We start from the raw sequence: 12,358 nt of genomic DNA, 5'->3' as shown, positions 1-12,358 counted from the left end.
CATTGCTGTATTACATACGACCCTGGAATCTGTACCAGACTTATTATGTTTAGAAAATTGCCACAAACTGAAAAGTTATTTATTTTAACAAAAGAAAGGAACACTATCTCTAGATTTAAGCGCCTTAGTTTGGGCCAGTGTTTGTTAATTTATCTCTAACGTTTTAGAGTTAACTACCTAGGTTTCAGTTTGCCTACATACATTTTTACATTATAATATGTGTGACTCACTTAAGAAACCCTCTCTTTCCAAAGGGTCCTCGGCCTGCAGTTGAATCCCGACAGAGATGTGGACCGAATCCATGGAAATGGCATTAATACCATTGACATTGAAGCAGTTGAGGGAAGATAGTAAGTCTGTTTGAGTAACATAGTAAACAAAGCTTAATCTATCCATTTTCTTAATCACTTATTCAGTTCTTTCATACAAACTCCAGACAGAAAGACCCCCATTCGGCCAGTGGATTCGAACCCAGACTGTGCCATTCCCATGTGCCATACAGGTTCATAAAATAATTAATTAGTATCCCCCCTTGGAATGATAATACTTGCAATATTGCAGTGATTGGGATGTTGCATAAAAACAACAAAAAATAAGCTCTATTGGAAAAATCATGCAGCAAAGTAAAATTAATCTGACTAAATAACTTCCTGTCCTGACACAGAGATAAATATCTTAACAATAGGCTGTGAAAGTTGTAATATTTAATTTCTACACACACTACATTGCGATCTTTCGGAGGACAGTCTTCACTGCTGCTGATCCCGCTCCCCTCCGAGATCCACCATAACCTGTCTCTGGACATTTTCATAAAATAGTTGAAATGCCAACTATTCACTGAGGCTTTGACCTTTGTGTGTAAAGCAACCTTGGGTTCTCTGTAAAGGTCTGAGAGTTTATTATTATTATTATTATTATTATTATTATTATTATTGTAGGTAACTATTGAGGTTTGTTACTAAGTCCTTGTATATGTTCACTACTGTATATTTTTGAAATGCTGCAGAATCACTGTCAGTGGTTCAATGATAAGTATGTAAGTAAGTAAAATTTATTTATTTTGGTGCTTTTAAAGACAAGAACCAGTCCAAGAACTATAGTACTTTACAGAGGCATTACAAAAGATGGTCAAAATACAGACCAGAATCAAGTAAAACAACACAAAAACATTACCCAAGTGCTTGATGTTTTTTAATCTGTTTAAGGCCTTTGTAGCTGTAAAAATATAGGAAATAAGTCTTAAGATCCCAAAGGGGCAATTTATTTCAGCAAGACAGATTAACATATAAAAGCAGTGACAACAAAGCAAAACCCAATAAAATTCCTGAGTAGAAGTAAAAATAACATATATAACATACACTGTATATGTACGTCACATTAAACACTCATTCAACCCTTAGATGAAAGAACAATTATTCATAGTATTGAAACGTTCCTGCACTGTGACTTGACTGCACTGGAAATTCATATTTTTAACAATTAGCCCCAATCTTTGTTAGTTAGTATAGTGAGTATGAAGGCAGAAGTCTGGATTCAGAGGGTGAGCCTGATGATTGAATCTATGTCTGTATGTTTTACAAGGTTTGTATGACAAAGTAAAAAAGTATTTCAGATGACATTTTCCTGCTGTTCAGCATGCTGTCTGGAGGTGCAGACGGAGTAATCGTCATCTACGACCTGGAGAACTTCAGTGGGAAACTACAGTACACCTGCAAGGCAGTCTGCACAGTAGGAAGGTAAATGTTTGCCCATTTACTAGTTTCATCCACTAGAGAGTAGCATTCTATTGCGGGCTGTACACACAGTGCTGTCCCCAGCTACCTACAGCTTTGTGTTTTGGTTATAAAATATACACAGAAACTAGAAGAGATCTACCACAGTAAATCTGAAATTAAATAATCAAGATGCAATCAAAACGCAGACCTTCACCCATTAACCACTGAGAAATTACAGCTGTTGTTTAATACCTTCCCATAATTTTACGAGCTCAAATGGATTTGGATAAATTAGCGTAATCTTAACTAAAACGAATGAGTGTTTGAGAATGGTTTCCTTTTGTGAAGTTTTGCCAGGTTTTTACAACAGCTGTCTAGAGTTGTTTTGTCTTTATTAAATAAAACGCAGCTTTAATTGTGTTGAGATTAGGGGACTCACTTTGCTACTACAGAATACCACTCTTATAAATAAACTTCCAGCTTGCTTTAATAGTTTTTTGGGAACTGCGCATCTGTAACGTGAAGTATCATTGACTTAGTGTTGCTGCATTTGATTTAATCTGAAAAGAAATCATATCTGTGCAATACCATTCATGATTTTATCAATCTGCTTCTGTCTTCAATAAACACCAATACCCAGTGCTATTGGAAACCACCTATTCCCATGGATCATACTGCAGAAGTTGTTCTACGCTTCAAATTCCAAGACCTACAGAACGCTCTTCTTGCATTTTGGAACAGGTTAATCTGAGTTTCATGCTCTGGTCATGAGCATGAAACTCAGGGCCATGCTCATTTGCATAATGAGCATGACTGGCTTCACTTTCACTGAAAACTATTGAGGCTTCACAGAAAGCCTTGGAGTCAACTTCCCATCCTTTGCCTGCATAACTGATTAGGAAATAAAGACATAGCCTACAGCCATCCATGATACAGGTTTTAAGCAACTTGTTTAGTTGTGTGTATAAAAATGTCTAGAATTCTTCAGTTCAGTATTTTTATTCATCCACTTCAGTTTAAGGTTTAAAGTCTGCATTTCAGGTTCATCTTGATTATTTTATTTCAGTTTCAGCTGTCGGAGTTAAGAGCCAAAAAGGTGAAAATTGTATCAGCGTCCAAACATTTATAGAACTAACTGTACATGAGAATTTTTTCTCATTTATTACAGAAAACATCCTGCGCTATCTGGTTTTGTCAATCCCAAATCCAAAACATGACACACATTGGCTTTCACCCCATGTTTTATTTATTTTTTGTTCTTGTTTTTAGGTCTAGCCGCTATGTCCATAAATTTAGCGTAGAGACAGTCCAGTGGTATCCTTATGACACAGGAATGTTTGTGTCCAGTTCCTTTGACAAGACCATGAAAGTCTGGGACACAGAGACATTAAAGGTAAGGCATATCAACTACTGTATCGTCTGGTAATCAAGCCACTAGTTAAAATGGAGACTGACAGCAGAGGTTAGAAAAATGATTGTTTAAGGTCAGCCAGAAGAGCAAGAGGAGGTCTTGCAAGGAGTTGTGGCCTTCCCTAAGCTAAATCAGTCATGCTTTTATACATAAGTTACCAGCTGTGGACAGCGAACAGTTAAACACATCTGCCAGCTAAAGGCTCTTGTACTGGCACTGCAAAGCCAGTAGGGGTTGCAGAGAGGCTTAATGCCTAACAAGTTTATTACCTAGCTTAGTTTTTTCAGGCACACCTGTAAAATGTGTGTGAAGTGGCATGAACCAAGATAGAGATACTGGAAGCGTTACAGTGCCACCCAACATAAACTCAGTAATACCAGAGCTAAATCAACACCTCTCTGTGCAGCCTCAATAAATACTGAGTGTTGTATTAAAACTTCACAAAGGTGGGATTTATTGTAGAGCTCACAGAGAGTGTGTTGCATTTCATTATCAAATTCTAATTTATGGCTCCTCCACCCCCCACCCCCGCCTTTTGTTCTTTTCATTTTCTCTTCCCCTCGCTTTCTTATTTTCTGCTTCATGCTTTCTACCTTTCTATGCCACATTGTCCCATATGGCAGGCTCTGAACTGTGCTAGAGTTACACTGGCACCACAGTTGCTTTAAAATGTCAGGGAAGGGACAGAAAAGAACCTGTCAACCTTTCACTCGGTTTAACCTGTGTGTTTCTGTCTCTCGCACAAACACACACACAGTTGCATCTATTAAATTCCTAATTGCTCATGGCAGTTTGTCCATTAGTGTGTGTTTTGCATTATTGTGGATGCATTTTTATGCAAACAGAGCTTCCTCTGTGTGTGCAGCCAGTGGTTAAGTCCACGTGGGTGCTGGCGCACACTTACAGATGGAGCACAGAGAGGCTTTTTATGTTTGCTGAAGAATTTGCATTGTAACCGCCACTGGTGCTCAGGCGAGCTGCCTTCTGAGCTCTGATCTGCATTGCCCTTTTATTTTTACTTAAAGCTGGGAGCTCTTTCCCTTCACAGAGTGACTTTCTAACACTGTTAAATGTTAAAACTGTGCTTGTATATTTCTATAGATTGTCACTGAGGCAAACATAAGCAAATACACACAGGTCTAAATATGGAGATTGCTGTATTTCTACCATAAGTGACGTTTTTCTTTCTCTCCGTCTCCTTCTTTGATTATGCAGCCTGCTGAAGTGTTTCAGTTTGAAGGCAACGTCTACTGTCACCACCTGTCCCCAATCGCCAGGAAGCACAGTCTCATTGCAGGTGCGTGCATGATCCAGTGAGTTTTTGCTGATCTCAGTGACACAGAGTAAACAAGCTGCACTAGCTGCTTGCATTTCTGTCATTGTGTTTTCAAACTCATTGAAGAAAAATCTCATTAGCTATCCTGTCACTGCTTTGTCATACTAAGCAAGGAGCTAAGTGCTTTCCCAGGAAAACGACATGTATGAAGGGGCGGGGGGTGGGGTGCATAAGTGGGTCAGCAGAAGTCTTCTTGTTTCACTGAGGTGGACCAACAGGTTGTTAATACCTACTGGAGAATGTGTTCTATGTTCTTTACACAACTAGTCCCTTTGACACACCTGTTTCTAGTTCAGAGACAATCACAGTGTCAATCTCTTTTATTTTCTTTGGTTCCTTAACAATTCCTTCCTCCTTAGAGGTTTTACAGATGCTCGTCAAACAAGTTTTGAACGAATCCCCTCCCCCTCCCCCAATACCTTCTGTTTTTTCTAGAAAGACACTAACACAAGGGAATCTGTTTTAAGGGAATCTGTTCCTAAACAGCAATATTTACAGTATCATACGCGTTCTCTTAGAACCTCAAATTCCTGTTTTTACCCTGATAACACACCTTTTACACATTGATAATGATAATTGGGGATTTTACATTTTAGGAGGAGTGCCCCTATTCACTAAATCTAATCTTTGAACTATGTCTGTGTCTCTGTGTTTCCAGTGGGCACCACAAATCCTAAAATCCAACTGTGTGACCTCAAGTCCGGTTCACGGATTCGTATTCTTCAGGGTTAGTTGATCACAGTGCTTTTACTCTGTTCTTTCTGTTGTTTTCATCCACCCACGCAGAAGAAAGAAAATAACGTATTTGCCATTGCAGGTCACAGAGCAGAGGTCCTGTCTGTGCGGTGGTCACCCAGATACGAGCATATCTTAGCCACTGCCAGGTAAGCTCTCTTTGCCGCCATTCTTGGCTACCCTAGTTTGCCCTCAGAGCCACATCAAAGTAAAACGCCAGCTACAGGACAATCCCCTCTATGTAATTTCCCAGCAGTTCTTGTCATCTCACTTCCCAGCCATCTGGCTACATCGCAACCCTGCATCAAGGATAATGGCACCAGAACACTACTAGATAGCACCGTGGCACTCTAGCAGGCCTGCCAGTTTAGCATATGGTAGATACAGTCCCCACCTGTTTTATGCCACATTAGACCTGCTAATTAACCCACTGGGATCACTGTGCTTCTGTCCCCAAAGAGTGTAAGTGATTTTGAAAACAACTGGCACGGAGACACACACACACAAACGTGTATGATATTCTAATATGGAGCAGCGTTTTAATTCCCTACAGAAAACTGACCTTTAAAAACAAACACTAGGGTACACAAACCGGCTCGTCTGTAGTGCATCAGCCTCAGCTTGTATCCTGTTAATGGAATATTTAAACACAAATCATGTTTTTGTTAAGTACCTATATTTTTTTGGAGCATAGAAAGTAAACAAGTCATTTCCCTGGTTTTCCTTCTTAAGTGCAGACAGCAAGGTGAAAGTATGGGATGTGCGCCGTGCTTCAGGTAGTCTCTTCACTCTGGACCAACACAATGGAGACAAGTCGAAAGCCTCCTCTGAGGCAGGTATTGTTGGCATTTTTCTTTTCATTAAATTTTTTTTCTCATTTTTCCTAAGTGGAGCTGACTTCAAGGAGATTTTGTTGTGTTATTATGTCATTGACAGAGAAACGGTTCCAGTTCAGTGCCTCAGTACCCCATTTATCCATCTTTCGCCCCATAATGTAGTATTTATTGTACAGTGGTGCTTTATACATTTACATACAGTAGATAAATGGGAGCTGAGGTGTGTCCTGTCACCAAAATAGTTCAACGGAAGACTTTTGGATGGGAGACCTCAGAGCCTCAACATGAACCAATCCGATTGCTGATGCTTTAAATTAAAAATACATTTCTAATTTATATGAACCACGACAGCTTTGTTTTCCTCTGAACTGTCATGCCTAATGACTTCCAAGATATTCAGGGTAGTGCTGAGTTTGGCTCACTTGGGAAAAGGTCAACATTCTGCATAAATAGTATCTGTTTTTCCTGTTTGAAGTGCCTTTGCATTCAAACCAGGGGGTCAGAAGCTCAGAGAACAGCCGATTACAATTAAACCAGTTTTTCTGGGAGACATATGGTTTTGATGGACACTAAAAACTTATCATTGATGGATTGTCACTGTATAAGACAAATATTTCTTAAAGTCTTTAGGTGACAAATACACTGCTACCATATCTAATCTGTCTTTAACCAGTAAACACCGCCCATAACGGCAGAGTGAATGGCCTGTGCTTCACTGGTGATGGCCTCTACCTGCTCACTACTGGAACCGATGACCGTATGAGGCTTTGGAATAGTGCCACTGGGGAGAATACACTGGTAAGGTGTATGAAGGCTTTGTCCTCACAGCCTGTATAAAAAAGCACTTCATGTAATGTTGTTACAACAAACCGGTTTGTCTTTTGCTGAACAGAGGCTCAGTCATAATCTAGTCAGGACTATCCTACTACTATATCCTTCCAACCAGTTCCTTAAGGGCTTATCCAGTTTATGGCCATGAAGAGGCCTGAGTCCTGTCCCAGCTTAGCAACATAGTGAGACAGACAGTCATGTACTTGCACATCCAGACCAATTTAGCATGTTTTTGAACTGTGGGAAGAAGCTCAAGTACCTGTAGAGAACACACACAGCAAACACAGAGGCTCAAGCTGGTCAGTAGATTTGAACCCAGATCCTTCCTGCAGACAGTGACTGCACCACCGTGCTGCCCTGCAGTTCTTTGATGACGCTGATATCAACTGAGCTGCTGAGATTGCGGCTGAGCTCGATAGAAGTAATACTATGCTCAGTTTTAGCTACAAAAGGGCGCATACATGAAGCCAGAAATCCTATCAGTGAGCTAAATAACACAACAAATAGTATATCTGCAGGCTGGGTGCTGATTATCTGATTATATATTATATCAGTATAATACTGATAAGAATAGGTGTGAGAATTGATGAAATCAATATTGATGACTATTACAAGTGTTCTTGGTTCTTGGCCAGTTGTAGTTATACCATTTAAACAGTTAGAAACATGAAAGGAGTTAACAGATTTTTAGAATTTAGATCCTAGAAGGGTGTGAGTTAGGTTACTATGGTGCCTTCTCTTCAGGGCTTGAACTACCTGAGCAAGAATGCTGCTACACAGGCTTTAGAACAGACGCACTTCACGCACTAGTGTTTGCACGTCATCCCGGTGAATGTTAGACTCAGTTTTACTAAAATTCAGATTCATAGATGCTTCAATGGGATCTCAGATTCTAAAAAGAATATTGCCGAAGCATCAAAATACAATATAGTGAAACCCAGGTAAACAAACAGATTAAACATTTTCTTATTATAAGTATTATAAATGTTCGTTGTTTATAAGCTACTAAAATTCACATAATGTACTTCTGAAAAAAATCTGTTTTTGAATAATTTGCCTTTTTTGTTCTGTTTTACCTAAAATAATTGATCTGCCAGGAACAATGAACTTGTGCCGTCAGATTTTTAAACAGGTAAAACAGGAATCCCTAACAAGTTGACAATCCCTAACTGGTTACCAACGATCAGAAAATGTTAGTGGTTGTAAAGACCAGGTTTACGTGTTAGATCAAAGATTGAATATTCGACTTTTGCTTTTAGTTTTGCCCAGAAATTAGAGAAATCAGAGCAAAAAAATAGCATAAAATAAAAAAGGGGGATTGTTTTTTGTTTTGTTTTTTTTCTTTTCTTTTCTTTTTTTTTTTCTCCAGACTGAGATAAAATGGATACCAGAAAATTGGGTATTAAAAAAGTGTGCTTACATGCAAAACTTGTGGTGCACATGAGTGACATGTGAAAGGAATGTGTTACCTCATTCAACCTGTTTCACAGATGCATAGGAAAAATACAAGTTATTCTCTGCCTTCAAGGTCACATAGCTTCCCTATTTAAAGTTCTGTTTGTCTTCATTTCGGAAACTCTCCCAAGTCCTGGAAAATAGTGATACACTTAAAAAAAAAAAAAAAATCTAGCATCTTTTACAAGAACAAGGATATCAAACAAAAACAGTGTCAAATAATTGAAATAAAATGCGATCAGTTATACTCACGATATGAGTGAGTTTTATACTGATAAATGAAATAGTTAAATAATTTAGACCAAAAAGCAATACAGAAGAGTCAGCTACATTGCTGGAAATGCCATGATATATAAAGCCTTTAAAGGAATTGTGTCCAGGTTTTATGTCCACAGTTAAGCTTGAGAAGCCTTTAAATATTAGTGTCTTTTTAATGGGCTCTTTGGATAATCTTATTTTCATTTTCAAGAATTAATTGAAGTATTTTTTTGTCAAATACAAGTGCAGAAAATTTCTAATCTTCCAGAATGTTTTGCAACATCTTGGCATTCGATTAAAAATGGCTGAGGTGCAGAAAATTATGCAGAAAATGCCTGAGGTATATGTTTGGACTTTTTATTCAGATGTCATCTGAACCGTGTGCCCCTTTCATTCGTTATCCCTCAGGTAAATTATGGGAAGGTCTGCAACGAGAGTCGGAAAAGGCTACAGTTCACAGTGTCACGTGGCTGCAGCCCAGAGTTTGTGTTTGTGCCATGCGGCAGCTCTGTTGCAGTGTACACCCTTCACACGGGAGAGCTGGTCACCATGCTCAGGGGTCACTATAACAATGTGGACTGTTGTGAGTTCCACCCAGACTACCAGGTGAGTCCATCTGATTTATCATCTCACAGTCAAGAGTGGTTTGTCCCCCGCATGCTTACAGTAACCCTGCTGGATTCTCTCTGTTCCTCATCTTTTTGTTTTATCTCATCAGCTCTGCAGTAGTACCTGTAAGTAATTTGCAGTCACCATGGTACTCTCAAATGAGTTACTTCCTCCTGATAGATAACAGGGTAGAGTCAATACTGACTTCCATAAATGCAAATGCAGGTGTTTCTTTTGTGAAACTCAGGTTTGTGCTCTTAACCTGCATTTTTACCATATGTGAAAATTAATGCCATCGCCTTTATCTCTGCATTATCAGATCTAGGAGCACAAACAGTGAAGTCTGTCTTACTGTTGTTTTGCTGTTGTCTTGTAAAACGCTCTGCTTGTGTTGACAGAATTGGAAGCAGTTAGTTCCATGTGACATTTGTGCTTTATCACAGCCATCTCGGCTAAATAAATTCTTGACTCTTTAGTTGTCCGTGCTATCAGATATGTTGCAAAAGCTTTTTCTTTCATTTGTGCCTCAATGAATTACCTAATCGAGGCAATGAGTGAATGAGTCATGTTAAAATCTGTGTATTTGGACATATGTGCTAACCGACAGGGAACAAGTGGTTCAGGGTTACTTCACAGGTGTCACAGGTCCAAAATGTGATAGAATCATCGACTGTATATAAAAAAATTATGCATCTGAAAAGTGAACCCATTACTTTTTTTCTTAAGGCAAGCAGGAAGTGACACCGCTGGTTGCCAGAAGAAAACAACCATACTCCTAACTTGCAGTGGTGGTGCAGTGGTTCTCTCCTCTCTTTACAGTGTTATTAAAGCATTGTACGCTCTAGTGTAGGCCTACGTTGTGACTGACGAGTCACTTCCTTGTTAGCATGCAACGTTGTCGGTTTCTCAGATAAATTCACTCTCCCGCTCAAGTGAAAATGTGACTTCATAATCAATGGGTGATGTCATGGTGGCTATTGTCATCTTTTCTGTACACTGTGCCTGAGAAGAAACATGTAAATGGGAGAATAAATGTACAAAGGTACAGTTATTAATTATATAATATGTTTCAATATAATATTGATAAGAATAGGTGTAATATGTGTCAAAGTTCATCAAACTTGGCTCATCAAACTTGGACTTGGACAAACTTGGACAATAGAAGACTTGAAAATGCTGTCTGTACTAATGACTTCTTTGTGATATTTGGATTGTAGGGTCAGAATTTGGTTTAACAACATGAAAGCGTGGATGCAATAATCTACAGCTACTGGTTTCCCTGCCTATTCTTTGTGATTCCAGTAACTATATTCTATTTTTATTAAATAAGTATTAATTTTAAGATTATTCTTCAGATAGGTTGTATTCATTTTATTTTAGAGTAATATTTTAAAACAGCGTTTGTTTTCATTCAAGATGGGTTTTTTTTTTGTTTAGTACTTCAGTTATGTATTTCTACTCCAGTGTTCTTTAATTAATTTAAATCATAGTTATGTTTATTTAGCCAGTCCTTTGTGCTGAGAAACAGCCTATTATGTATCGGCACAAATGGAGAAGGCCGTCTAACCCGTGCACTCCTTATTAGGAGTTCCTGCATCCGGTGACATCGATTTTCTGTGTTTGACAGACATAAGAATGCAGTTTGAAAAAAAAGAAAAAAAAGAATGCAGTTTGGCGGCTTGTCACTCTGAAGAGTCCCAGGAAGGGACACCTTGTTCTGAAAACGTTGTGTTTTATGCTTCCTGTGTGATATAATGACCCGCAGTCATTAAACTGTCCCCTGTGACATCACCTGTTGTGCATGGACAGTTTTAAGTGTGTTCATTACTTTGCTTTTGGTACCAGTTATGCTTGTTGACACTGGTTTTCGCCCCGCACTGATGTCATTGGAAGTACTGTGAGGTTTGCTGAAAAGGTTGATGTGTACATTATTGCCCCTGTTGTTTGTGCTGTATGTAGGAGGTGTACAGTGGAGGTAAAGACTGTAACATTCTGGCATGGGTCCCTGTCCTCCGTCCCTCAGATGTGGAGGAAGACTCAGACCATGAAGTAAAGGTAAAAGGTCATAACAACAGGAAACAATAGTAGATGGAAGAATCTGAAAAGTTGTGGAATCCAAATACTGTTGAACTTTGCTTCCGCCACAGACAAAAATAAAACAATATCATTATGTAACAATAATAACTGCTATGCATGAGTCAAAATTTTTTAGTGTTTCAAAATTGCAGTTTAGATATTCCAGAGTTTCAACTTTGAGACAAAAGTTGAAATTTTGACATAACAACCCAAAATATTTGGAGATAATTCAAAATTTTGACGTGGCTCTACCTGCCTTGTTTTTCAGCGGTGGAGAAGAGCTTTGATAAAGTGCCCTTGATGATATAACAGATTTTATCTTTCTTCTTTTTTCTTTCGTAGGGGTGTATTTTGTACAGAAAGCCCTCAATGTTACATCATCATACCCAGTGCAAACAATAATGATTATAGTCTGCAAACCTCTTTTAATCTTCATATATATAAATATATATGTTTTTAAGCTAATTTTCAATAATTGTGGTCATTTACTATAAATTAACGTCCTCTGATTAGGTCCTTTCTGGATTTTTCGTTTTTCCTTCCAGAAACGAGATCATAGATAAGCACGTGTCATCGGAAGAATTTAACTTATGAAACCTTAGTGTTATCTTCATGTTAGTAAATAATGTTTACATAGTTGTCTATCAAACTTGATGGGAACTGCAGATACTTGTAGTTTTCCTTAGTTATATAATCATGCATGTGACACATGCATATATATTATGTACTTTTCACAGAAGTGAGTTTTCTTTATTGTGTAAACTGAGTTAAATGTTTTGGTCTCTCACAGGGTGCTGCTGGCCAGTCTTCGGTGAACCCTGCCTTTCAGGATGCTTGGAGCAGTGATGAAGACTAACGCTGGATTTGTTTTGAACATGTGGACAAAATTTGATGTCTGATTATTCACAATTACTGTAAAACAAATGCTCCAAAAGCCTTAAAACTTAAACGTGTTAACAACGGTATGACTTTGTAAATGTTTTTGTATGTTTGATAAATCATTGTTACTACTTTTTTTTTAATTTAAAGATGTAAAACCAAAATGGTTCTTATTTAGTATTTTCAGTAAGTCTCTTTTAGTCTTAGGCAGTATCTG

The 12,358-nt window shown here is 38.3% G+C and overlaps 1 protein-coding gene across 3 annotated transcripts in view; it reads left to right on the top strand.

The window, feature by feature from the left end:
* Window positions 1-12,358, top strand: part of ercc8 (excision repair cross-complementation group 8) — a 13,081-nt gene extending 723 nt beyond the window's left edge. The window contains exons 3-13 of one of the 3 annotated variants that reach the window (XM_063489042.1): window positions 255-350; window positions 1,635-1,736; window positions 2,985-3,108; window positions 4,342-4,423; window positions 5,121-5,189; window positions 5,280-5,346; window positions 5,930-6,033; window positions 6,707-6,831; window positions 8,986-9,183; window positions 11,146-11,241; window positions 12,053-12,358. In XM_063489042.1, the coding sequence (XP_063345112.1) occupies window positions 255-350; window positions 1,635-1,736; window positions 2,985-3,108; window positions 4,342-4,423; window positions 5,121-5,189; window positions 5,280-5,346; window positions 5,930-6,033; window positions 6,707-6,831; window positions 8,986-9,183; window positions 11,146-11,241; window positions 12,053-12,118 (1,129 nt within the window). In that variant the 3' untranslated portion in view covers window positions 12,119-12,358. Of the gene's footprint in view, window positions 1-254; window positions 351-1,634; window positions 1,737-2,355; window positions 3,109-4,341; window positions 4,424-5,120; window positions 5,190-5,279; window positions 5,347-5,929; window positions 6,034-6,706; window positions 6,832-8,985; window positions 9,184-11,145; window positions 11,242-12,052 lie in introns of those variants that run through there. The other 2 variants (XM_063489044.1, XM_063489043.1) reach the window with 2 other exon arrangements.

Source organism: Pelmatolapia mariae, linkage group LG12 (assembly GCF_036321145.2).
Source record: "Pelmatolapia mariae isolate MD_Pm_ZW linkage group LG12, Pm_UMD_F_2, whole genome shotgun sequence".
NCBI lineage: Eukaryota > Metazoa > Chordata > Actinopteri > Cichliformes > Cichlidae > Pelmatolapia > Pelmatolapia mariae.
This window is presented reverse-complemented; position numbering and strand designations above follow the sequence as displayed.